The 26,650-nt window shown below is 42.0% G+C and overlaps 1 protein-coding gene across 1 annotated transcript in view; it reads left to right on the top strand.

Moving 5' to 3' along the window:
* LOC309567062 (G protein-activated inward rectifier potassium channel 1-like) overlaps positions 1-26,650 on the top strand; it is a 157,853-nt gene that overhangs the window by 105,737 nt on the left and 25,466 nt on the right. Inside the window, exon 2 of the mRNA XM_082272385.1 lies at positions 15,564-15,780. Within this exon, the coding sequence (XP_082128511.1) occupies positions 15,564-15,780 (217 nt within the window). The remainder of the gene's footprint in view (positions 1-15,563; positions 15,781-26,650) is intronic.

Here is a 26,650-nt window from a genome sequence, read left to right as displayed (position 1 = left end):
CTCTTTTCCCACTTTTAAGGCGCCAGGAGATGATGGCCTCCCCATGGAGGTCTTTCAGACCTACTCGGAGGCGCTCATGCCCAGGCTGCTGAAGGTTCTGAATGTGGCTCTTCGCAGAGGGGAGCTGCCCCCTCCATGTCGGGAGCTGGTATTATCTTGCTGTTGAAACCTGACAAACCCCCTCTAGACCCTAACTCGTATAGACCGATATCCTTATTACAGTCTGACGTTAAGATTTTGGCCAAGGTGCTTGCCAGGAGACTTAACCGGGTAGTAACCACCATAGTGCATAGCGATCAGGCAGGCTTTATGCCCAATAAATCCACGGCGGTGAATCTTAGACGGTTGTTTGTTAACATGCAGATTACGGCGGACAACATGGGCTCTCGTGCTCTCTTGTCCCTGGATGCTAACAAAGCCTTCGACAGCGTGGAATGGGGCTATTTATGGGCTGTCCTGGAGAAATTCGGATTCGGCCCTAGGTTTATCGCCTGGGTGCGACTCCTCTATAGTGCCCCGAGAGCGGTTATTAGGGAGGGGGGCAGACAATCCTTACCGTTTCGATTGGGTAGAGGGACTAGACAGGGGTGCCCACTTTCCCCCCTGCTGTTCGCCTTGGCGATTGAGCCGTTGGCGGCCAGTATCAGAGCTGACGACTCCGTGATGGGGTTCCGATATGGTCCGATTCATGAAAAGATACTACTTTATGCCGATGACATGATGCTGCTGCTGGGGGACACTGGTCCATCCCTGAGACGGGTGATGCAAATTATTACATCATTTGGTAGGTTTTCTGGCCTCACAATAAACTGGACTAAATCGGCCTTGCTGCCTTTGGACCAGGGCCCGGACCCGCAGTTGGCCACCTTTTGCCCCGTCCCGGTGGTGGAACAGTTCAAGTACCTTGGTGTTGTTGTTTCGGCGGATATCACGGCATATTGCAGATTGAATATTTTCCCACTCCTGACGAGATTCAGGGACAGAATATCAGTGTGGTCTAGACTGTGGCTTTCGGTGGCAGGGAGGGCTAATTTGGTGAAGATGATTCTCATGCCTCAACTCCTATACTTTTTGCATAATTCCCCGGTAGTTATACCTCTTAAGATTTTCCGCTTGGTCAACTCCCTCTTCCGCTCCCTGTTGTGGAAGCAGGGCACGGCCAGGGTCAAGCTAGAACAGCTACAGCGCCCCAAAGACCGGGGAGGGTTGGCGTTCCCTAACCCCTGGCTGTACTATATGGCCGCACAGCTGCAGCACTTGCTGGGTGCCATGGTTGGGGGTGAAGGTGGTGGAGGGGACTCCGCGCTTGCAGTGCTTTTACGGACGGTGGGTGCGGAGGACCTTCCGGGTGCTTTAGAGTCACAGCTGCTGGCTAAGTCCAACAGAGCATTCCCCACATATAGATTGTTACAAAAGGTCTGGGCAAAGGCGAAGCAACTTCAGGGAGTGACTAGCTTTACTGAGTTCAGTCCAATCTGGCAGAATCTGACATATCCGGAGCTGGCGGCCCTGCCCTGCGAGGCTCTGTGGCGCAGGAGAGGGGTTACCCACCTGCACCAGGTATTTGAACACAATAGGCTGCTTTCGTTTGAGCAGCTGCAGACCAGGTTTGCCTTGTCCCGAACCATGCAGTTCTCCTATCTCCAATTACAGCATGCTATAGGTGCCCATCCTTCCTTACATTCTCCAGAGTTATCCCCAACTCCGGTATTCTACATGATGAAACGTTATGCCTCAACTAAAGGCTTCATTTCTGATTGCTATGCACTCTTGCTGGGTTATCACTTGGACAAATTCCCGTGCCATGCTCGGGTACAGTGGGAGACGGACGTGGGCACCCTTACTGACGACCAATGGGAGGAGGCACTGGAAACGGTGCGCCACTGTTCATTGAATGTGACGCAGAGACTCTCACAGCTGTACGTGCTCCTCAGGGTGCATCGCACGCCGGCGCGCCTACACAGAATGGATCTGCGACCAGATCCGCTGTGTGCTCGCTGCCAAAGGAATACTGGTGACCTCATCCACCTGCTGTGGCGCTGTCCTAAACTCCACAGGTACTGGGCGGCGGTGGTGAGAACTATCAATGCAGCTTATGTCCTCTCGGTGCCTGTGGACCCAAAGCCATGTCTGTTAGGTATGGTGGAGGAGTTATATATACATATCCCACAAGACTGGTGTAAATCAGACGTTGTACAGTTGTTTGTGAAGGGTTGAAAGCTAGAACTGGGTAACTATAGTAAGCTGGACTTGTGTTGTGTGTAAAGCTAGCCAAGCACTAATAAAAATTCGTCCAGTGCAGCAGGGTCCAGTCAAAATGTCAGTGTGTGGCTGTCCCCATTCAGCATAAGTCAATTGATCAAATTCTGTTAAGGGGACATGCTGGAAAACGTTTGCAAATCAGTGGCCGCTGCCACTGATCAGTATATTTTGACAGTGGTGGGTCCTGCAGTCAGAATACAATGTCCCGGTGGGGGGATTGCTCCACTCACCTCGTTTGTGTGGATGGAGGAATCTGTTATGTTTTTTTTTGCTCATCCCGCAGGCTGAAGAAAAACTGTGTATGGCCAACTTAAGTTATTTGAAATTATATACATAGAAGCAAAAAATATAACAGAGAATAAACGTACAGTAGATAACAGTTTTTAGTAAAGTGACCTGATTTAGTAAGTAACAGGATAAATAAGTAGCAGTACGTTTCAATCTGGATGTTGAAAATACTATTAATGAAAAATATTCAGATTTTGTTAAGGTATTCATAACTATTCCTCATAAAGTGGAAAATGCAATGATTAGGGGAGCATGTTTGTACATAATAATGAACTGGTTAAAAGACAAGACAAAGGTAGTCAGTAACATGTTCTAAAGTGCAAGATAATGCACCTGGGGCGTATAAGTGCAAGATAATGCACCTGGGGCGTAAAAACCCAAGGGCAGAATATAGAATATTTGACACAGTCCTGACCTCAGTATCTGAGGAAAGGGATTTAGGAATAATTATTTCAGAAGACTTAAAGGTGGGAAGACAATGTAATAGAGCAGCACGAAATGCCAGCAGAATGCTTGGATGTATAGGGAGAGGTATAAGCAGTAGAAAGAGAGAAGTGCTTATGCCGCTGTACAGAACACTGGTGAGACCTCACTTGGAGTATTGTGCGCAGTACTGGAGGCCATATCTCCAGAAGGATATAGATACTCTAGAGAGAGTTCAGAGAAGAGCTACTAAACTAGTACATGGATTGCAGGAAAAAACTTACCAGGAAAGGTTAAAGGACCTTAACATGTATAGCTTGGAAGAAAGAAGAGACAGAGGGGATATGATAGAAACTTTTAAATACATAAAGGGAATCAACTCGGTAAAGGAGGAGAGCATATTTAAAAGAAGAAAAACTACCACAAGAGGGCACAGTTTTAAATTAGAGGGGCAAAGGTTTAAAAGTAATATGAGGAAGTATTACTTTACTGAGAGAGTAGTGGATCCATGGAATAACCTTCCTGCAGAAGTGGTAGCTGCAAATACAGTGAAGGAGTTTAAGCATGCATGGGATAGGCATAAGGCTATCCTTCATATAAGATAGGGCCAGGGACTATTCATAGGATTCAGATATATTGGGCAGACTAGATGGGCCAAATGGTTCTTATCTGCCGACACATTCTATGTTTCTATGTTTCTAAACAGGCTAAGCTTAGCAGTGTTGTATTACAGGGATTGTTTTGGGGCGCAGTTTTTTTTTTTATTCATCCTGCAGGCTAAACAGAAAAACTCAACAGATTCCTCTATACATAGCAATACTGACATTTTGCTAATGGCACAAAAATATGTTGAATTAATAAAAATCAGCAAGACAGAATAAAAATTTGTACATACCATAAAATCTTTTTCTTGAAGTCCTTTGACAGACACAGGAATGTAGTATTAATTCTTAGACATTTGGGTTATTCTGTTGCCTTCAAGCAGAAACCTTGCCTCCAATCATCATGCCCTAGTTTTGTACACAAGCAGTACAGTTTTGTAAGTAAGGCCAATTGGCAGTACTAGTGTCACTTAATAGACTTCAAATTTTTTTTTACAATGTTATTTTTTTATCCTCCATTGAGGGACACAGGATTGTAGTAATTCTTAGACATTTGGGATGTCCAAAAGAAATCCAGCTGAGGGGTAGGCAACAGCTATTGACGAATCGAAGAACTAGGAGCTCTCTAAACAACCAGAAGGACCAATGTCCAAATCTACAAGAGAAGAGGTGAAGTTCCCAGCAGGACAGGGTAAAAGCTATAGACCAAGGATATTGACAGAGAATAAACCTGATGCTCAAGCTAGGATAAAAATCATCACCAAAGGGGAAGACTGACACTGAGTCTAAACCAGCAGAAACTGAGAGCAATAGCAGTCCTTGATAGGAAGAGAAATACACTGACCTGAATGGGTAGAACAGACTAACAACAAGAATGGCACAGAAAGGTTTTCCATTCATAAAACAGATTTGTAATTGAAAACTGGACAACAGGAGCACGGGAAAAGACCAGTTGGTCTAATAAAAACACAGGTCTGAAGCCCTAAACTTACAAAAAGCAGAAGGCCTGGGAGTTAAAGAGTTGGAAGCAACCCCAATGGAACTATGTTAAGTCAAAAAGATTGACAAACAAAGAAGAAAAAGGTGAAAGGAGTACCCCACCAGAGTAGACAAGAGCGGGAAGACCACCTCCCCATACTGGTGCAGCAACACCATAAAATGTTAGAGTTAGCAGAGCTGTCCATAGGAACATTAGGTGGCAGCACAAGAACATGCCAGGGAACACCCCCTGGAGCACTGGTCCATTTGATTTTGATAAAAGGACATGGGGTAGAGAAGATATTTAAGGAACTTATTAAAGAGGGTAGAAATCAGCCACAATAGGAGGGTTTGATGGCAAAAAAATAAATGCCCTCCAGAAATGTTTTTTTCCAGGGAATGAATCACGCCAATGTGCATGAATTCTCATCTCCAGAATGGAGACTACAGGGTGTAGATGTCCAGAAGACAAAAATATTGCATTCCAAGGAAACTGTATGGGTAATCCTCAACATCATCCAGTATAGAGGCCAAGTTACTTGCCCTGTGGTGAGAATTTGAAGGAAGGACTTACAGCACCAATGTGATGTCCAACAGAGCTCTGGTCAAGAGACCTATTCACAGCAGGCTCCCCAGAAGTGAGTACTAACTGCTTCGGGGGACCAGATTTGATTCCTGGGAACATCCCTTTAGACCCGAGGACAACCCTGAGATAGGCATCCTGCCATGATGTGGGGAGGTAACCCTTCAGAGAATGAGGCTACAAAACCATGACAATTTCACCCATAAAGACCACCTGCAGTCCCACCTCAAATGCAGACTAACGATCTACCAAAGGGAGAAACTAAAGACAATTGAAAGCCAGAAATGGAAGGGGAGGCAATGTAACAATGGCAAGCCCACAGAAGGCCTTAGCTTGAAGGTGGAAGGAATACTGTGACTAGTAGAAAAGAGTTCAGAACTCAGAGGGCGTTGGAATGCTTCTACAAAGATCTAGGCTTGTCAACTACTCTTGTTCGTTACTGATAGTTACCAGCACAAAATATATCAAAGGCTCCAGTCAGTGGAAACTTTTACCAGTTGTGTCCTTCGAAAAAACTCTACCAATCAAATACCAGAAAAAATTGACCCCTCTTAAGGTAGGTCACCTAAGTGTCCCACAGTGGGGCTGCCAAGAAAAGTCACTAAGGTCCAGAGCTGTCAACAACAACCAATGAATGACACTGAGTGAGCCAAGAGAATAGTGGAAACTGGCCTCAACTGACTCTGTAACTTAGATGCTAAAGCACAAAGCTCAATACATCTGGACTTTCTCCAAGAAGTTGAATCCATTCTAAAATGGTTTGACAGATTTGAGTTACTACCAACACACAACAGAGGGCCAAACTACTAAATCGTTACTTCAAACGATTACCTAAGAGTAGAATTTAACTTCCTATAAGTGAAGTCCTCAAAGGTAAGTATACCTTTGTCCTGTATAGTGATATTTCTGTTGATGTGGACCACTAGAGCATCCACATTGGACAAAAACCACCTCCCTCTAGGTAATGCTCTAGCAGGTGGGGCCCAGGACCCTTCAGGGTGTTTCCTGTCTGCGTAGAGGAAGTCCTCAAACAATGGGTGTAAAGGAAAGGTGTTTAGAACCACAGGATTTCTAATAGATCCAAGTACTGTAGCAGCTGATGCTCCAAATGCTATATGATTCACACTGCAGCAATAAGGTTTGAAACAACCCCTTGATTATCCAAGTCAACAGCAGGTGACTCTGATGACCCAAGAATCTGACCATTGGGCTTTTAAATCTGTAGACCCAGTGTGATTAACAGGTACAGGAAGGTGAGTGACAGACTCTGCCGGGGGTGGCACAAAGCGCAAGTAGAACCATAGGTACAAAATGGTCAAGTAGCTGGGCATTAACAGCTAAGACACATATAGTAGTCACCATGAACACAGGAGATGCTGCAGCCTTTGGCTGATGCAGCATAAATAGACTCCTCAGAATAGGGTTATATGAAGATAGAGGTCCCAGATGACAGATGTTGGTTCCATTTGGGGATACTGAGCAAACAACTTTAGAAACAATGTGGGAGTATGGAGTGAGGTCATCTGTAGCAGGGGGACTGTTCTGTGTGTCTTTGAGAAGACATGTTGGGTCATGGGGCAGGAAGGCCCAATATAAGGTAATAACTCAAGTACTCACAAACTTGGGCAGCTAGCGCTAATGAGGGAGGAGTCAGATGGAGGAGTTGACTAAATCACTATAAGCAGACAGTGAAATGGAACCAACACCAGAGATCCACTTGGTGCTTCAGCTGTAGAAGCAGCAGCTAGATGGTGCTTCCTGTAGGCTGAGGGGTGGAAAAAATAATGTGTATGCAATACTCCACCTAGGATTATGTCAACGAAAAATGAGAGAGACAGGGCTTTTTTGTACACAATGCACATGTGTGGTATTATCCTGAGTTGTCACCAATGATTTGGACAACTGTGTGTGAAAGGGGAAGCAAGTTGGAGCAACAAAGCACTAATATGAGAGATATGTCAACAAAAAGGACAGGGGCATGTCTATCTGGCTCATAGTAAATAACAAATGAGGTTAGTTTACCTAATGGTCCATGCATGTTGTTCAACTGGAGGGTTACTGTTTTGCTTTATTCCTCTTAAGTATGTGCATACTGTAGGACATGCTTTTTAAAAATATTTCTGTGCATATGCTGGGTTATGTAGTGCTGTAAATCCAGTCTGCTGTAGCAGGAGAGGAAACCGTAGACCAGGTTTACAGTCATATTGGTTCACATATGCACTTTGGGCAAGCTGTGGCATGCATACCATAGGGTGCCACATACTGCATATTGATACTGCAATTCATGCACTTCATGCTTTAGTTCCATGTTTTTTTCTATATCTCATATCGGATTGTATTGTAATTGTTTTGTCTTTGTTTCTTTAAATTTTCAATAAAAAGAAATTAAACAAAAAAAATATTGATACTGCATTATTCAGACGTTTTCTTTAATTTTCTTATGATGGTGTTTTTCAGCACCTTGTTTCCGTTATGTCTGTCTTATTTTACGTAAGTAAAATCTATGCTGTCTACATTATTACATTTTGGAAACTTGCAGGATGCACTTTATTAGATCACTTATCAAAAAATACCTATGCCACAAAATTAATTTCCTGGAAGCTTTGCAATGCTTTGTGCACTTATGATCTTGTGCTATCTTTTCGGTAGATATTTTGCATGCATGTGCTTTGTCTTCAGCATGGAGACAGAATTCTCTTGTAATAAACTAAAAGAGTTCTTGTAAACAAAACCTTTTTTTTTTGGCTATGTCTGACCCTCTGTAGTAAAGAGAGAGAGCTAAATCCACAGTTGAACTATACTGTAGATAAAAGGAACTACAGTAAAACCTTGGCTTGAGAGTAACTTGGTTTGAGAGCGTTTCGCAAGACAAGCAACATTTTTTTTATAAATTTTTACTTGATAAACAAGCAATGTCTTGATGTACAACTAGCGTCATGTCACAACTAAGTGCCTCTAAGTGTAGCAATATGGTTACATTTAATGAAGGTTCAACATTTAGCAACTCACGTGGTTGATGATTAAAAGAGGCACAGCTAAGTATGCAGGCATCCGGGGTAAAGCTGTCCACATAGACCGTCCTCCGCAACACCATCAAAGTCATCCCTTCCACACTGCGCTCCACGAGCGCTTCTAGCCTGGCTTTCAGATCGCTCTACTGCAGATTAGTTTTCCCAGTCATGACTGCAGACTGACAGTGGTGAGAGCCGGCAGTAAGGAGGACGGTCTATGTGGACATCTTTAGCCCCGATGCCTGCATACTTACATGTGCCTGTTTTATTCATTACCCATGTGAGTTGCTAATTGTTGAATCTTCAATAAATGTAACCATATTACTACACTTAGAGGCGCCTCTCTTCTCTTTTATACTCGGTAGCTCCTGCTGGATTTTGCTTCTAATCCCCTTGTTGAGGCTGCCATTTGTGGATGGACATTTTATGGTTATACAACCTATCACATTGCTATAATCTTATATGGACAATAAACTGAAGGATTTATGAATAAATGGTTGTGGCACGAATCATCTGAGTACCTGTTTTTTTCTGATGGAGAAATGCGCTTTGATATAAGAGTGCTTTGGATTACAAGTATGTTTCCGGGATAAATTATGCTCACAATCCAAGGTTTTACTGTATCTTACTTGCCAAAGGATTTGTCATTTTGTCCAGCCAGTTCTGAGACTCAGACAGGCACAATGAGATTGTGTGTCTTAGCTAAGCTGAAACACTGATCTCTTTGTGCCGGTCACAGAGACCTCCTCCCTCCCCCCCCCCCTACAGTTCACAAGCAGAATTAGGCTCACACTTAACCCCTTGATCACCCCTAGTATTAACCCCTTCCCTGTCAGTGTCATTTATGCAGTAACAGTGCATAATATTTAGCACAGATTACTGTATTAAAGCGGAGTTCCACCCGAAATTTATACTTACCTCCATCTTCTCGCTCCCGGTCACCTGAAAAACAAATGGATAATCGCAATTTTTTTTTTTTTTTCACTTACCATTTAGAGAAAATATACTCACCTTACTTCCTTCTTCCTCCCCTCGGCGGCCATGGCGATTCGTCACTTCCTGGCTTTTGCAATGATTCCTGGGAGCTGAACGTCATCGCTCCCAGGAATCATTGCGCCTGCACCGGCCCCGACGTCAGTTCCGGGGCGCGCGCGTCATTCCCTTCTAAACAGCTTCTGGGCATGCCCAGAAGCTGTGGAGGGATGACGCGCGAGACCCGGAAGTGACGTCGGGGCCGGTGCAGTGCATCGTGGGACCAAAGAAGAAGGAAGAGGACCGAAGAGGACGAGGAAGAGGATCGCGCTGGCTTCAAGCTACCCACACCTGAGATGGCAGCGCTGGACAAGACAATTTCAAGGTAAGTATTTCTCCTGAAAGGTAAGTGCAACCCGGGACAGATCAGAGGCTAGTCATTGTGGAATGTGCTAGCCCTGACTGTCCCGGGGGTATTTTTATAAAAAAATGTATAACGAGGGTGGAACTCCGCTTTAATGTCACTGGTCCCCAAAAAGTGTCCCTTAGTGTCAGATATGTCCACCGCAATGTCGCAGTCCCGCTAAAAATCGCTGATCGCCGCCATTACTAATAAATAAAAAGTCCAAAAATCTATCCCATAGTTTGTAAACACTATAACTTTTGAGCAAACCAATTAAAATACGCTTTTTGGGATTTTGTTTACCAAAAATATGTAGCAGAAAACAAATTGGCCAAAACTGATAAAAAAAAAAAATATATATTTTTACAATTTTTTTTATTGGGAATGTCTTATAACAGAAAGTAAAAAATATTGGTGCTTTTTTCAAAATTGTCGCTCTTTTTTTGTTTATAGCGCAAAATCTAAAAACCGCAGAGGTGATCAAATACCACCAAAAGAAAGCTGTATTTGTGAGGGAAAAAGAACATCAATTGCATTTGGGTAACAGCGTAGCACGACTGAGCAATTGTTAGTTAAAGTAACGCAGTGCCGAATCTCAAAAAATGGCCTGGTCATTAACCGCTTGCCGACCGCCGCACGACTATATACTGCGGCGGTCAGCCCCTCACAGGCAGAGTGACGTATCGGTACGTCACTAGCCTGGGAGGGTCTGGGGAGCGAGCGGACCCCCCCGCGCGTGTGACCGGTGGACCCGTTGTCCGCCGGCCACTCTGCGATCGTCGGGGGAGAGGGAGAAAGTCAGGCAGCTTGTGTAAACAAGCTGCCTGTCATTCTCCTCGGTGTAAAGACACTGATCACACGGATCTACTATGTAGATCCGTTGATCAGTGTCCTTACAGCTCAAGCCACAGCCAATCACAGTAGAAAGCACGCCCCTAGGGACACACACAGCCCCTCCCTCCCAAATAAAGTTAACCCCTTCACTACCAGTGTATTTTTACAGTAACAGTGCATATTTATAGCACTGATTTCTGTAGTAATGTCACTGGTAACCCCAAAAGTGTCAAAAATGTCAGTCAAGGGTCCGATCTGTCCGCCCCAATGTCGCAGTCCCGAAAAAAAAAAAAATCGCAGATCGCCGCCATTACGCGTTAAAAAAAAAAAAAACAAAAATGACAAAAATCTTTCCCTTTGTTAGTAAACGCGATAACTTTTGCGCAAACCAATCAAAATACGCTTTTTGCGATTTTTTTTACCAAACATAGGTAGCATAAAACAAATTGGCCGAAAATGTTAAAAAATTTTGATTTTTACATTTGTTTTGGGGGAAATTTCATATAAAAAAAATGTGAAAAATATTGCTATTTTTGCAAAATTGACGCTCTTTTTTTGTTTATAGCGCATGATCAAAAAATCGCACAGGTGATCAAATACCACCAAAAGAAAGCTCTGTTTGTGGGAAAAAAAGGACGCCAAATTTGTTTAGGTACAGCGTCGCACGACCGCGCAATTGTCCGTTAAAGTCACGCAGTGCTGAATCGCAAAATACCCCCTGGTCGTTTAGCAGCCAAATCCTCCGGGGCTTAAGTGGTTAAGGGGGGTAAAACCTTCCAGAGCTGAAGTGGTTAAAGAAAAAAATCCAGCTATGCATTTATAAACTGAAGCTTATTGAAGTCCTCTTGGATAAACGTGCGTATTGTATATTTAAAAAAGAAAACCATTAAAGAAAATCCTTTTAGAAGTAGGGATGAGCCGAATCTACCTGGGTTAATTCTGAGGTTGGTTCATGACTAAAGTTTGGGTGCCCAATCCGAACCCCATAGACTCCAATGGGAGCCAAATCCTTAAAACAGTAATGACCATTTTCTAAGTTAATAGGTAAGGGATTGTCAAATAAATTGCTTAAGTGGTAGGCACTGCCCAGGGGGGAAATGTACCAAAGCAAGAAAAAATACAGCAAAATAGATTTTAAAAAGAAAAAAATGCAGTTTAACCACTTCACTACCAGGCACTTTTACCTCCTTCCTGCCCAGACCAATTTTTAGCTTTCAGCGCTGTCACACTTTGTCATAAGTAATTTTTATTTATTTAAAGCATAACCACAACAGTACAACACAATCAGAAACCCAAACAACCTTCATAGAATAAGCACAGGAAAAGACAATAGAAAACCATATGGGTTTTATAGACACCACTAAATAATTATAGTTACAAACATATAATAAAAGATGTATGCCCTAGAAGCTTATCCCTAAAACCATATATATCATATTTCTTCCCCAAGAAAGGAGGCAAGAGACATGTCAAAAGTGGAGGCATCCCTCTTCTAAGTACTGATACTCTTTCCGGTCTTTCTCATGTCATGTGACTCGTTAAGGCCCGTACACACGTACCGATCGTCGGCATACAAACGTCGGTGGACGAAGGATCTGCCGATTGTACGCGTGTTAGTATGGTGCCTCCGACAGATGTCTGCGCACAATCCGCGGACAAAAGTCTTTCGTGCAAACATGAAAATATTTGTATGCCGACACCAGAACGGACGATTGTTCGCCTGTCAGTACACAATTCGGCCGACAGACCGCAGATTTGCAAGGCTGGGCATGCTCAGAAAATAGAAAACACAGGGAAAGTTAACCATTACATGACATCACTTCTGCAATCGGCGGACAAAATTCTTGTGCTGTCCTTGTGCTGTCTTTGCACTTTTCAGCAGACACCGACATCCCGGGGAGAAAAGAGGAACATTTGTAAGCCGACCATCGGTACGTGTGTACGGGGCTTTAGTGTTACAAGGTCTCAGGTGTGAATGGGGAGCAGGTGTGTTAAATTTGGTGTTATCGCTCTCACTCTCTCAGACTGGTCACTGGAAGTTCAAAATGGTACCTCATGGCAAAGAACTCTCTAAAAATCTGATAAAAGAATTGTTTCTCTACATAAAGATGGCCTAGGCTATAAAAGGATTGGCGAGACCCTGAAACTGAGCTGTAGCATGGTGGCCAAGACCATACAGCGGTTTAACAGGACAGGTTCCACTCAGAACAGGCCTTGCAATGGTCAACCAAAGAAGTTGAGTGCACGTGCTCAGCGTCATATCCAGAGGTTGTCTTTGGGAAACAGACATATGAGTGCTGCCAGCATTGCTGCAGAGGTTAAAGGGGTGGGGGGTCGGCCTGTCAGTGCTCAGACCATACGCCGCACACTGCATCAAATTGGTCTGCATGGCTGTCGTCCCAGAAGGATGCCTCTTCTAAAGATGATGCACAAGAAAGCCTGCAAACAGTTTTCTGAAGACAAGCAGACTAAGGACATTGATTACTGAAACCATGTCCTGTGGTCTTATGAGACCAAGATAAACTTATTTGGTTCAGATGGTGTCAAGCATGTGTCGCGGCAACCAGTGTGTCTTGCCTACAGTCAAGCATGGTGGTGGGAGTGTCATGGTCTGGGGCTGCATGAGTGCTGCCAGCACTGGGGAGCTACAGTTCATTGAGGCAACCATGAATGCCAACATGTACTGTGACATACTGAAGCAGAGCATGATCCCCTCCCTTCAGGGACTGGGCCGCAGGGCAGTATTCAAACATGATAACCACCCCAAACACACCTCCAAGACGACCACTGCCTAGCGAAAGAAGCTGAGGGTAAATATGATGGACTGGCCAAGCGTTTCTCCAGACCTAAACCGTATTGAGCATTTGTGGGGCATCATAAAATGGAAGGCATGTCATCATGGCGGACTGGAAGAGGACTCCAGTGGCAACCTATGAAGTTCTGGTGAACTCCATGTTCAAGAGGGTTAAGGCAGTGCTGGGAAATAATGGTGGCCACACAAAATAGGGATGCACTCACTTTTGTTGCCAGTGGTTTAGACATTAATGGCTGTGTGTTAAATTATTTTGAGGGCAAATTTACACTGTGATACAAGGTGAACACTCATTCTGTTACATTGTAGCAAAGTCATTTTTTCAGTGTTGTCACATGAAAAGATATATTAAAATATTTACAAAAATGTGAGGGGTGTACTCACTTTTGTGAGATACTGTGTGTGTGTGTGTATATATATATATATACTGTAGAGAGAGAGAGAGCTGTGCATGATGTCATTAGCCTAGGCTAATTACCAGACAAGAAAGAGGAAGTGGGCTGTATAAGGTATTTACAGGCAGAAAAAAAAAAATGTTTTACTATCCAAAGTTAAAACAACAAGGGCAGAAGATTTAATAGATAAAACAATAAAAAAATGACTGAAGAGCCATTTTAAATTTTGGAAAAGACACTAAGCACCATTCATGGTCAATATTGGAAATGGCCTGTGTTTGAAATCATTTTTGGCGTGTTTTAACATGGTTCTACAATCCCAATTCTACAATTAATGGCAGCTCAGGAAATTTCCTAACAGTTTCTGAAAACTGACATTGCAGTGTACAGTTATCATGCAGTAAGTCAAAAAATACATTATTGTGTTTTAAAAGTGTTTCAACCAGTCAATACTAAAAGGCGAGGAGTATATTCAGCTACTTTTCTAAAGAGGAAGCGCATATACACCTAACTTACTAAAGGAGACAATCATATTAACAAAGGAATTTTCACTTAGTAAAGGCAGGGAAGCTGACTTCAGTCATCCAATTATGTAAAGCAAAAATCTATTTTTTTTTTAATTATCCTGTCACCTGATTCTTTACAAAGTACATTTTTACCACATTCAGTAAGCTAAGTAAAAATCCCCTTGAAAGTGAACATGCTCAGTTGCTTTGGTATATCAGGGTCATAGCATAGCATTAAATGGCACAGTATTAGTAGAAAATTATTGTAAACTGACTTTTATAAATGTAAGGTGTTGCAGCCAACAGACTTATGTTTGTGTGTCATTTATAAAGTTTATTGTGTTTTAATATTTACATTAGTCATCAGCAGACATTTGCTAAAAATGTACTGATTGTTTATTTATTTTAATTTTTTTAATGATTTTTTTTTGCTATTTCTATTCTATTGCTATTTTTTAATGATTTTTTATTGCTATTTCAGGAAAAGAAACAATAAAGAGACAATTCAATGTATTATATGTCAGGTTCAATAGATACTATCAAAACAACCATTAACTCACATATTCCTATTACTAACAAAATTATTCCCGACAACAAGTGTAGTTAACATTTCAACATGTTTCAATCATAAGTATAACTTACATTGTCTTTAAACACAAACCCGTCATTTTCATTTTTGATTCCCACCCTCTTCCCCTCAAGGAAAAATAAAGGGAGGAGGGAGGGAATATCAAAAAAAGCAAAACAGAGAGAAAAAAGAAAGTGAGGGAAAAAAAAAAGAGAAACAAAAATAATTTTTGTTTTATTTTTTTATTTATTTAACAGACTTGTTTTGGCGTGCCTCGACACAATTGATAGAATGATATGACCAAACAAATCCCTGAAATGACCAAACAAATCCCTAAAGCAATTTTTTTTTTTTTTGCAGAGTGTCTGGTAGAAGTGGTAGAATTATGATAAATACCCGGTCTGGGCTCAGATCTTGTCCTTTACCTCCATTTCTTCACAGACCTTTCACTTGACTCCTAAGTGCTGATCATCAATCTCCTTATACTACATATTAGGTGAAGTGCTGTCATGCTGGGGGTGAAGTGTAATGTGTTTCCACTAGTAAATCTCAGTGGGCAGCACCTACTTTTCTCTGTGTTGGTTAATACATTAGTATTTTCTGTTTAACTGGTTTGTTCATCCAATGATGTGCCTCATTTAAAGTCCCATGGGCAAAATGAATCATATTGTACAGCACCCATAGACAGGCAGGCATTACCACTCTGCTCTTGAGGAACCTCGCCACCTTCTCTGCTTCCAATTACTATCATGTCATTGCACTATTGTGCAAGTAAGGCAACTCTGCAAAACATGCCAGTCTTTCTTTTAGATAATGTGATGTAAAAGGAAATGGCTAACTCTCTATTTTTATTTTTTTTAAATATTTTATCTATTTAAATATGTTTGCAAATTGACCAAACATTTTGTGTTTCTTTTGCTTTCTAGTCAAGACAGACTCCAGAAGGGGAATTCCTGCCACTCGACCAACGTGAGCTGGATGTTGGATTTGGCACTGGAGCTGACCAGCTGTTCCTAGTTTCTCCTCTAACGATCTGTCATGAAATCAATCGTAGGAGTCCATTCTTTGATCTCTCACAGAAGTCACTAAGGAGTGAGCAATTTGAGATTGTTGTCATTCTGGAAGGAATTGTTGAAACTACAGGTGAGCACTAGAATTTTCTGATATTTCCAATAATGTAATCAATGTATAGTACAATTGTCAATAATAGGTGTGTAGATACACATAAATGTCTTTTACAACTTCATTTGTTTATACAGAGCAGGGTTTCTAAACCAGGATTCTGTGGAACCCTAGGGTTCCTCCAGAGGTTGCTAGGTGTTCCTTGAACAATGAGAAGATAAGTTCCCTCTGATACCATTGTTCATTTCAGCTATCTTTTAGGGGGGAATCCTTCCCACTCATCATCACACTAATGTATCATTAGCTATAGGTATAGTCATTTTTAGCAGGGGTTCCCTGAGATTGGAAAGTTATGTCAAGGGTTCCTCCATGTTGAAAAGGATGAGAAAGGCTGATATAGAGGTTGATATTCAGTTATATGTAGATACAGTGATACCTCGGTTCACAAACTTAATTCGTGAAATGACTCTGGTCGCGAACTGAATTGGTCGTGAATCGAGGCACATTTTCCCATAGGGTTCAATGTAAATCCGGTTAATCCGTTCTGACCTTTTTTTTTTTTTTTTGGTTTTTGAAGCACAAAAATCTGAAACAAATTACAATACAGATTAGTACAGTATAGTAATGTATTAAGAGAGAACACTAACCTTGTTTGAGATGACTTCTGGCATGGAGGAAGGCAGGTGGGAGGCTGTGAAATACAATACAGTAAGTACAGTATTGTACAGAAGTACTGTACAGTATTGTGTAGTACAGTACTGTATGTGCGAAAAAACTCACCAAAAAGCGTCTTTACAGTACTCACAGTACTTCTTTCTGTGTCTCTTCTTCTCTCCACGATTTCTACAGGAAGTCACGACCATGTGACAGCCTGGAAATAGCATTAAAATGGCCGCGGCTCCTGTTCGTGAACTGAAGCGGAGTTCGTGAACTGGAGCATATTTTTATGAACTTTTCTGTTCGTGAACCGAGTTGTTCGTGAACAGAAGCGTTCGTGAACCGAGGTATCACTGTACTGGTGAGTTAAATTTCTGACTAACATCTGGGATATTCTTGTGGACTCCACTTTAGAACTCCACTATAGAAGTCCTGCTGGACCCCATATGACCACCAACACCTAAGATTATCATAGCATTCTACTTATTAGACTGAGGCGGGGTTCACACTGTTGCAAATTGAATGCAGGTTTCCCTGCATCCAGTTCACATGACAGGAGACTGTGCCCGGCTCTCAATGGAGCCGGTTCACACAGTTCAGTGCTGGTTGCAGGGCAGCTTGCAGAAAAGTCCTGAGTGTCTTCTGGTCCGTTTCAGGTCCTGAATTCAGTGAAAAATTCAAACCTAATTTAGACCTACAATGGTGCATGGGGATGCACCAGACCCCTACTGCAAGCCACTCCGAATTCAGTGTGAACCCAGCCTAAAATAATTTATCAGTGAATAAACAACCTCATAATGGTCAGATCAGGTAGGGGAGTTTGGTGTTTGGCCAGTGGAATCAGAGAAAGAATTATACAATGAAGAAAAAACCTCATGTCCTCCCCAAGATCTGTCAGCTTCTGTGAGACATATATAGAAAAAAAGGGCGGAACTACGCACACACGCTACTAGGCATGCGCGGTCGATGTCAGCTATCTTAACCACTGGATAGATAGTTGTTGTTACTACATGCTTGTCCCAAGTTTTTAACCTCCCTGGCGGTATGATTCTTTTGGATTTTAGGTGCTGAAAGGGGTACCATTATTTTGCATGTAATTCTTGTGAATGAGCAGCCCAAACCAACTGTATACATTTATTATATATATTTATATATAAAATGTATACAGTTGGTTTGGGCTGCTCATTCACAAGAATTACGTATATATATATATACATATATATATATATATATATATATATATATATATATATATATACACATATACAGTATATGTATATACGTATATATATATATATATGTGTGTATATGTATATATATATATACTGTATATATATATATACATATATATATACATATAGTTACATAAAAAAGTACAGTAAGACTGCAGGAAAGGGCACTGGGGGGCAATGTAATGTGATTTTATTTTATTTTGAATGGTACTAGTGTGTTTGGTGTGTTGTACATTTGAATTTGCCGCCGGTTCCACCCCCGGGCGGACGTCACGTCACCAGAGATGGAAGCCGGGGCTCGCAGACGATCGGGAGAGAGCTCAGCCGCCGCATACCGCCCGCATTCTTCGCTTGATCCCCGAGAAAAGGTAAGTAAAACCTCTTCCAGGATCCAGCGATCTTCCTAGCGGTACCCCGAGTGTGGCTCGGGGTTACCGCTTTTGGCTCTAAAATCTAACCCCGAGTCACACTCGGGAATACCGCTAGGAAGGTTAATACCTGAGTGTTACTCTTTTCTTTATTCATTAAATTTTAAATGATATCACGCTATGTCGGTCGTTTCATTTACATGAAATCCCGGCCATCTGAGCTCTCCTTGGCGCAATCATCACTAGCGAGGGATGCTGTCTGCTTGTTTATTGCATGTGGTGCCGTTCATTTGCCTCGAGAGAAGGACTTCCCTTGGATTTGGATCTTGGCCCTATCAATTGTAAACAAAGCGAATGAGACCTGCCTTATTAGGGGGTCACTTTATACAGCGTAAACGCGGTGTGAGATCACAGGCTGGTCTCATCTTTGCTATTTTTCATTACTGTCCATGGATTGCGGGATTTCTTATCTTTGATCTTTTACAGCTCTTGATGGCACTGTTTTATATGGACTTTCAATAGGTTCATTTATTAATCACTATTAGCGCTGCACTTTTGTTTTTCTTAATAGTTTGTGAGAATCGGCAGCTTTCATATTTCTTAAAGTCCAACTCTCCAGGCACAAAAAAAATAAAAAATATATACCCTTACAGTAGCCCCTCCCCATCCTTAACTGCAAGGGTTAAATGCTTGTTATATCTGGGGGTGTCATAAAAAAGAGAAATGCTTACCTTATTCCATACTTTAGTAAGCTCTCTCCAGTGGTGCAACCGGTCCCCCACAGTCTCAGCTACTCTCTCCACTCCTTGCTCATCCTCACCACATACAATAACCCCACATTGTACATGATGATACGAAGAGACTGCCCAGAGACCAGAGCGCTGGAGGGTTAGGGGGATAAGGCTGGAGTCAGCTCAACCCGGGGTAAGGTAACTGTCACAGCCTTTTCATCTCCCTCTAGACCTAACAAAAATTTAACCCTTGCAGTGCAGGGGATCCCACTGCAAGAGTAGATTTTTTCCTAAATTCCGGATTTGGGCTTTGAAGAAAAAAGGTTATTTTATTTTGGATTCTATGTTAATTTATTTATACAAAATAGTCCATAATGTTGAAGTGAAATAAAAAAACCTAAATATTTACAAATAAAAACTGAAAGTTTTGATTATTTAAGTGTTCTCCATATCTACAAAAACACCATCACGAAAGTCAAGGAGGTATCAAGCAACTTGAGAACATTTCTAAAAAATCTCTATTATGGGTTGAGTGTTAAGTTTTTTTTTTGCCACAAAGCATGCACCAAAAAAAATGAATTTTCTCTTTGGTTCACTGACCGACACAGCTTCAAGTCTTCAGACCATTGGGCTTTATGCTCTCTCTCTCTAGGAGTAGGACTAGGCGGAAACATTTTTTATTGCACCCCTGGGGCAGTCCCAGAGGGTATACCATCACATCCTGCTGTAGGACTCCATTTTTTTCCAAAGGCCGCTGGCACCAAAGTCCTTGGTTCACACTTTTGTGCAGGGAGTTCGCCATCTGGCTCCTCCAGTGCGTTCCCTGGTACCTTCGTGGGATCTCAGTTTGGTACTATCGGTGCTTCAAAAGCCCCCTTTTGAAAATATTTGAGAACTTCCTCTGCTCACTTGTCGCAGAAGGTAGCTTTCTTAGTAACTATTACTTACGCATGTCGGTGTTGCCTGCGTTGTCCTGCCGGTCACCTTACTTGGTGATTCATAGGGATAAGGTAGTGTTGCGACCCTGTCGGGCATTCCTTCCTAAGGTTGTCTTGGGCTTTCATTTGCATGAAGACATTGTGGTAACGTCTCTATGTCCAAAGCTGAAACATCCTAAGGAAATTGCCTTGCATTCCTTAGATGTGAAAAGGGTGATTCGAGTGTACCTGGCGTTGACTGAACCGATTAGAAAATCCAATTCTTTGTTCTTATGGATGAACCTCGTAAGGGCCAGGCCGCATCTGCTGTGACCATTTCCAAGTGGAAGGCCTACTCCATTAAGGGTCGGGTTCCTCCTTTCCCTGTTAAAGCGCATTCTACGAGGGCACTTAGTGCCTCCTGGGCCTCCCGTCATCAGGTGTCAGTGGTTCAGGCGTGCAAGGCGGCTACGTGGTCGTCTGTACACACATTAGCAAAATTGTATTGATGTACTTGCATCTTCAGATGCGGCGTTTGGCCTCAAAGTTTTTCAGGCTGCTTCTGCTTCTTGAGGGTGAAAATTTCTCCTAGTGGTGAGCTCCAGTTGTTCCTAGTTGAGCTCCAGTTGTTACCTGGTTGACTATGTTTAGCCTTGTTGGGAATACTGCCTTTGCTGTGTTTTTTTTCCCACCCCTCATTTTGACACTGTTTTCGGACATCCCAATGGTCTGAAGACTTGAAACTGTGTCTGTCAGTGAACGAAAGAGAAAACTGGATTTTTGTCTTACTGTAAAATCCTTTTCTCTGAGATTCACTGACAGACACAGCACTAGCCCCTCTTTGGGGTTGAGTTATATGTTCTTCTGACACTGCTTGTTACAAACTGGAGTACTACAGCAGGAAGTGATAGTATACCTTCTGGGACTGCCCCAGGGGTGTAACCAAAAAGGTTTCCGCCTTGTCCTACTTCTAGAGAGAGAGCATAAAGCCCAATGGCCTGAAGACTTGAAGCTGTGTCTGTCGGTGAACCTCAGAGAAAAGGATTTTACAGTAGGACAAAAATCCAGTTATTAAAAAAAAAAAAAAAAGAAAACAAGAATTTTTACCTTTAATTCAGGATGAAAGTGGCTGCATAATTTAAGAGCTCTATCTCAGCACATCATCCAATACTATTATCCAGCGGATACAAGGACACCCACAGTTGACATTGGGTCTTTCAAAATCTCCGGCACTTGACCTCCAGAGTGCGAGTGAAGATAAAAAAAAGGTATAATTAAATCACTGATAAGATGAAAAAATATGTCATAGCAAATACCTAGGTGTAGCAGGCAAACCACATTCTGGTCTAGATACCCTCTTGGGATTTGGTGGCCATAGACCTAATTTCTAAGACCTAGAAATCATTGCTCATTCATGGATGGTTCTGGCATGGCAGAACAGAGCATTAAAATAAGCAGTAAAAACGGTTAAAGCGGAGTTCCGGCCACAGAATCATTTTTTTTTTTTTTATAAATACTTCCCAAACAGTGATCCATCGCCCTTCATACATCCGCTAATCTGGTTTTAGACAGTTTAATAATTGATTGGCAATCATAAAATCTTACTTTATAAAAAGTTTGTTGAGCGCCGCCATCTTTGTCCTGGTCAACCGAAGCCGCAGTATGCAAATGTATGCCCTGATTCCTGGTTCTAAATGGAGGGGGCCGTTGAATGCAGCGCGAAATCTCGCGCATGCCCAGTACTATGCGATCAGCATAGTAAGGGTTTCTATAGGGACGCCTATCATCGCGTTATTTCCTGTTTGCAAATAACGCGATGAGAGGAGCAGCCGGCCGCCTACGTCACTGCCCATTGCCTCCTGGGAGTGATGAGTAAGAGCTCCCAGAACGCATTGCAGGACATAAAGTGACGGCGCGGGCCGCGGCCACAGAGGGAGGAAGTGGAAGGAAAGGTGACTATATTTTCTTCTGAAACAAGGTAAGTAAAAAAAAATAAAAATTCGGGAATATCTAATTCTTTTTCAGGTGACAATAAGGAAGCGGATACCACAAAATCTAATGTAACGATTTTGCGGCCGGAACTCCGCTTTAAGGTGTAATAATCTGCACCTTATTGGCCAAGAACATACCCCAGAAGCCTATATAGAACTAGGATCAAAGACAAATTTCCAAAGGAAACTTTTCTGCCCACCTTGGAACCTACTTATTAAATTCCAAACAACCATTCCCTGATGTTTCCATTAGATGTGCCCAACCAGCTGTATCAAGATACCATTTCTAATAGCAAATGACACATTCAGAAATTATTGATATCCATATTTCCAGACTTCTCGCTGGAAGGACAAAAAACAAAGCAAAATTATCAACCTTTAACCTTTATGGAAGTAAAGAAAAGATTGTTATAAGCCAATTTAATATACTTGGTGTCATACCTATTATGGCTTTAAGTTCTCATTCACATTGAACGCAGCATCTTGCGACTTCATCTGAACTCGCACCATTTCAGTTGGACTTCGGGGGCGACTTGAAAGACATCTGTGCGCCTTCAGGCACAGATGTTTATTGAAGTCGCCAAAAGTAGTGCATGTACTACTTTTGGAAATCGGTGCGGCGCCGCCAATTCGGCATTGCACCAATTGGGACGGTGCCATTGCCGACAATAGGCTGCGATTTGACCGGTCAAATCACATGTCAAATTGCGCCAATGTGAACGAGGGGCTAAAGGTGGTAGCTGACAAGGTACATTTCCTTAACTCACCATTAGACCTTAAATGTTGACAGGTACATTTGTGTGGGTGATTGCACTGCTGTATTTGTTTCTCTACTGTAAATGATAAGTAATATGCTGAACACACACACTTCAAGGCTCTCCTTCCTACTGCCACTCATACTCTGAGTGTAGAGGGCTGAACGAGCTATCCATGCTTACAGATCCAATGCAGGAAAAATAAGCCACCGCACACCAAACAGGATCACTGATACATATTAGTGTGGAGAGTCTACAAACATGCCTATGACTGTCCTCGCGTCAGGACTGCCTCTATAATGAATTTCACCCAATAGTGCTTAATATGTAGAAATCTCCAAGATAATAATAATTAGATGAAAAATGTTAGAGGTCTGGTCCTGTGACAAGAACTGTCAAAGGGCATATTTGGGGACTCCCCACACTAATAAACGTGGATAACAGTAGTGTTAAAGCGGTTGTAAACCCGAAAAAAAAAAAAACCTGCAAGGCAAAGGCATAATGAGCTAGTATGCATCGCATACTAGCTCATTATGTATTACTTAACTTAGAACGAAGCCCCAACACGGACCCCCGGACATCGCTGCGGGCGCTGCCATGATCCCTTGGCGTCTCTTCCGGGTTCGTCGGCTCTGGCGCTGTGATTGCGCTCGGGAGTGATTTTCCGGCAAGCTCCCGGCAAGGAAAACTGAAGGTCCCCCCGACCTTCAGAGCGCATGCGCCGCTCGCGTGAGCGGCTGCATGCACTGCAAATATCTCCTAAACCGTGCCGGTTTAGGAGATATTAATTGTACCTACAGGTACGTGTCAAAAAGCGGTATACTACCGCTTTAATTTTGGCAGCAAATTTCAATTTACAAAAAGAAAATGGATGGTACAACAAAAGTTGTCCAAGCATATATTGGCGGACTTTCAGGGCACACGCTGAGTATGCACACTTATTACTTTAAAATAATTTACTTTTTATTAAGAAATTTTAAAAGAAACAGAAAACACTTTACAAGTATTGACATAAAAATAGTTTCTTGTATGTTCAAAATTGGTATGTAAGCATTGTTGACAATAGGTGAGGGTTACAGTTGTTATACAAATCTGATAGGGTCAACGCGTTTCGCATTTTACGCTTCCTCAGGACCTCAGATGATTGGGTAACCTCTTAATAAAACAAAACAAAAGCATATAATACATTACTTTTTCACATACATACATATATATGCATACATCTGCAATAATATTTTATATACATGAACACTCCTTGTATATGTGTGTATGTCACTACATAGCCATAGAGAGCAATGGAAGAGCGGATAAACCCACCTCCTAGACGTGCAGTGCATCATACTGTTCGACCGGGGGCTAAGCTCGATGGAGGAGGGCACCTCGGACCATAACCACCTAGATTGATAGATTATCAGGTAACATTTATATAGATTTCTTTGCTATTTTTGATTATTTTTTGAATATTCTTTGAAAAATTGATTTTAGCGTCTATTATATGATACTCTATAGACAGAATCATAATTACCTTAGAATATATTTGATGGATATGGGAAGAGATAGGACGGCTGGGTAGAGGGTGATACGTGGATCAGTGAGGCGTCTTATATCTAAATATAAACATTATGTTGATATTTATATTCTAGTAGATTCTTCAATTCTGGTATAGTATGTGTTTCTCCTTCTTTACCTCAGAGTATATGAGTGAACATATTAAATGTTGTTCTGTGAGGTAGATATATCACATCATAAGGGAGAAATGAGGAGATTAAAGGGGGCAGGGAAGGGAATTAGAGGGAAATAAAAGGGAAAAAATGGGGGGGGGGGAAAGAAGGAGAGGGGGGGGGGGAAGAGGAAGGGGGGGGGAAGGGGGGAAAAAGGAAGGAAAAAAGAAAGGGGGAAGGGGAGGGGAGAAAAGGGTAGGGGAAAGGAAGGGGGGTGAGTGAGGAATAGAAAATGGAAGGAAGGGTAAGGTAAGAAAGGGTGATAAGGTAAGAGAGGGAACAGGGAAAAATAGATGGTGTGCATATATATAGTCACAGATATATGATGTAATTTAGATATACCTTATAGCATTTAGTCTCTATAGACTTCAAGGTAACAAAAAAGAGTATAAAAATATATCAGTGCGGGTCCAAAGATTTAATTTGTATCAAATCATATAATTCCCTTAGAACCAATATTCTTTTGGGAGGGAGAGGAGGTTTTTTATACTTACAATTCACTTGTATTTTTATGCATCAAAAATAAAGTGTCCTTGTTGTGGACAATCACTGATGACTTGCTTTTAAAAGGAATTAAGCAGACCCGCATCCAGCTGGTAATAGTAAAAAGATCCCCTCATGCTAAGGATAGGAGATAAAGATGTAAACTGTTGGTATTAACTATGCTAGTAGATGATACTATGTTCAACAATATGTTCTAACTGTCTTTCACATGGAAGGTCAATGAACTCACATGTTGCTTTATCCACACTCGTGTCCCAGCCGCCATATCCTATTCCCTGGTGGTTTAGTGGTCTAAATAGGCCTCACACACCAGCTGCTAATCAGCACAGGTGTTTGGCATCGGCCGCGGCGCACCGGATGTGCGTCATCGGTCGATGCCGGAAATGACGTTCGTCAGAACGTATCTCATGTCGGAAGTGGGAGGGGGCCAATGGAAGCGCAGAATGCTCACCAACAACCCGGAAGGGGTGGGTCATCGCCGCCCTTTCGCCTCCCGATAGGCCCTCCCCAATCTCGACATGGTGCTGGAGTGTAACCAGAGGAGGTATCATAGACTACTGGGAGGATGGGCATCCACATACTCAGAGCTATCACGGCCATATAGCGTCACATATATACATGTAAAACGTGAAAGAACACACTTAAATCATTTTCATTTGTATTTTTGCCATCTAAAATTATAGATATTCTTTTATTCTTTTACATTTTTATATAAAGAACTCTTTTGGGAATTTATCTTATTATGTCACCATTTATATTTGGCAATAATTCAATTGGTGACGGGTGAGACCGCTCATCTTATGAGCGTTTTGGCAGACACCTATTAAATCCTGGTTAGGTTATTGTGCCGATATATGTGTGATGGATTCGATTTGACAACTCTATCAGGAGGAGCTTCGACTTAAAGGAATATTAAGAGAATAACCTGAGTGTTAGGTCCTACATCTATTGTTGCAACTCTGGCTAAACGGCGAAGTAGGCTATTATTGGAGGAGAGAAAGGGCGGATTTATGTATGCCCTATCGTAACATGCTGATATCTTTTAGGGTACAGGCCTAACTGGGTCATTTGGGGAGTTAAATTTTGAAATAGATTTCTAAATTATCACCTGACATCACAACAGCAGCCGAATCATTTGCATTTATTCAAAGGAAAGGTTTAAAGCTAAGAGCCTCATTAAGGCCTGGGTTTGTGGTGGCCTTAAGGATATAGATCCATCTAGCCTCTCGTTGGAGTATAATTTTGTCAAACTCGCCACCTCTCGGATTTTCTAGGATCCGTTCGAGGGCGGCGAATTTAACCACTCTTGTGTTATTTTTGTGGTAGACACCAAGATGTCTTCCAATGGGCGTAGATAGGAGGTTATTTTTGCCATAGCTTATATGTTCTTTGATGCGGCGCCAAAACTGTCTCTTGGTCTTACCTATATAGTAGGCGCCGCACTCACAGAACATAATGTATACAATGCCTATAGTTTGGCAATCCACATAGTGTTTTATCGCATGTAATTGGTTATTAGGCAAATAAAGAGATTGGTTTTCATATATCCATTCGCAGAAGTCACAACTACCACATCGCCAAGTACCCGTTATATTTTCTTCTTCTATAACCCTTTTGTCCACAAAGTGACTCTTAGTTATTTGGTCCCTAATTGATTTTGCCTTCTTGTATGTTATTTCTGGATAATCTTTTAGATATTTACTCAAGATGTTATCATTCTTGAGCAAATACCAGTGTTGTTGCAAAATATTTCGGACTGTTTGATGCTGTTTGTGATATGGGGTGATAATACGAACATTTTCTTCTGTATTCTTAGTTTTTTTATTGAATAGAATTTCTTCCCTAGTTTTTTGGCAAGCTCTATTGAAAGCCTTGCGTAATGTGGTGGTTGTGTAGCCTCTTGCTAACAATCTATTACGTAGGTTACCCGCCTCCTTTCTAAATTGCTCCTCACTTGAGCATATGCGTCGTAGTCGTAGATATTGGGAGTAAGGTATACTTCTCACCAATTGTTT

This window comes from Pelophylax lessonae (assembly GCF_965119305.1).
Source record: "Pelophylax lessonae genome assembly, chromosome: 11".
Lineage (NCBI taxonomy): Eukaryota > Metazoa > Chordata > Amphibia > Anura > Ranidae > Pelophylax > Pelophylax lessonae.
The sequence above is the reverse complement of the archived record's forward strand: the minus strand, read 5'-3'. Positions and strand labels throughout refer to the sequence as shown.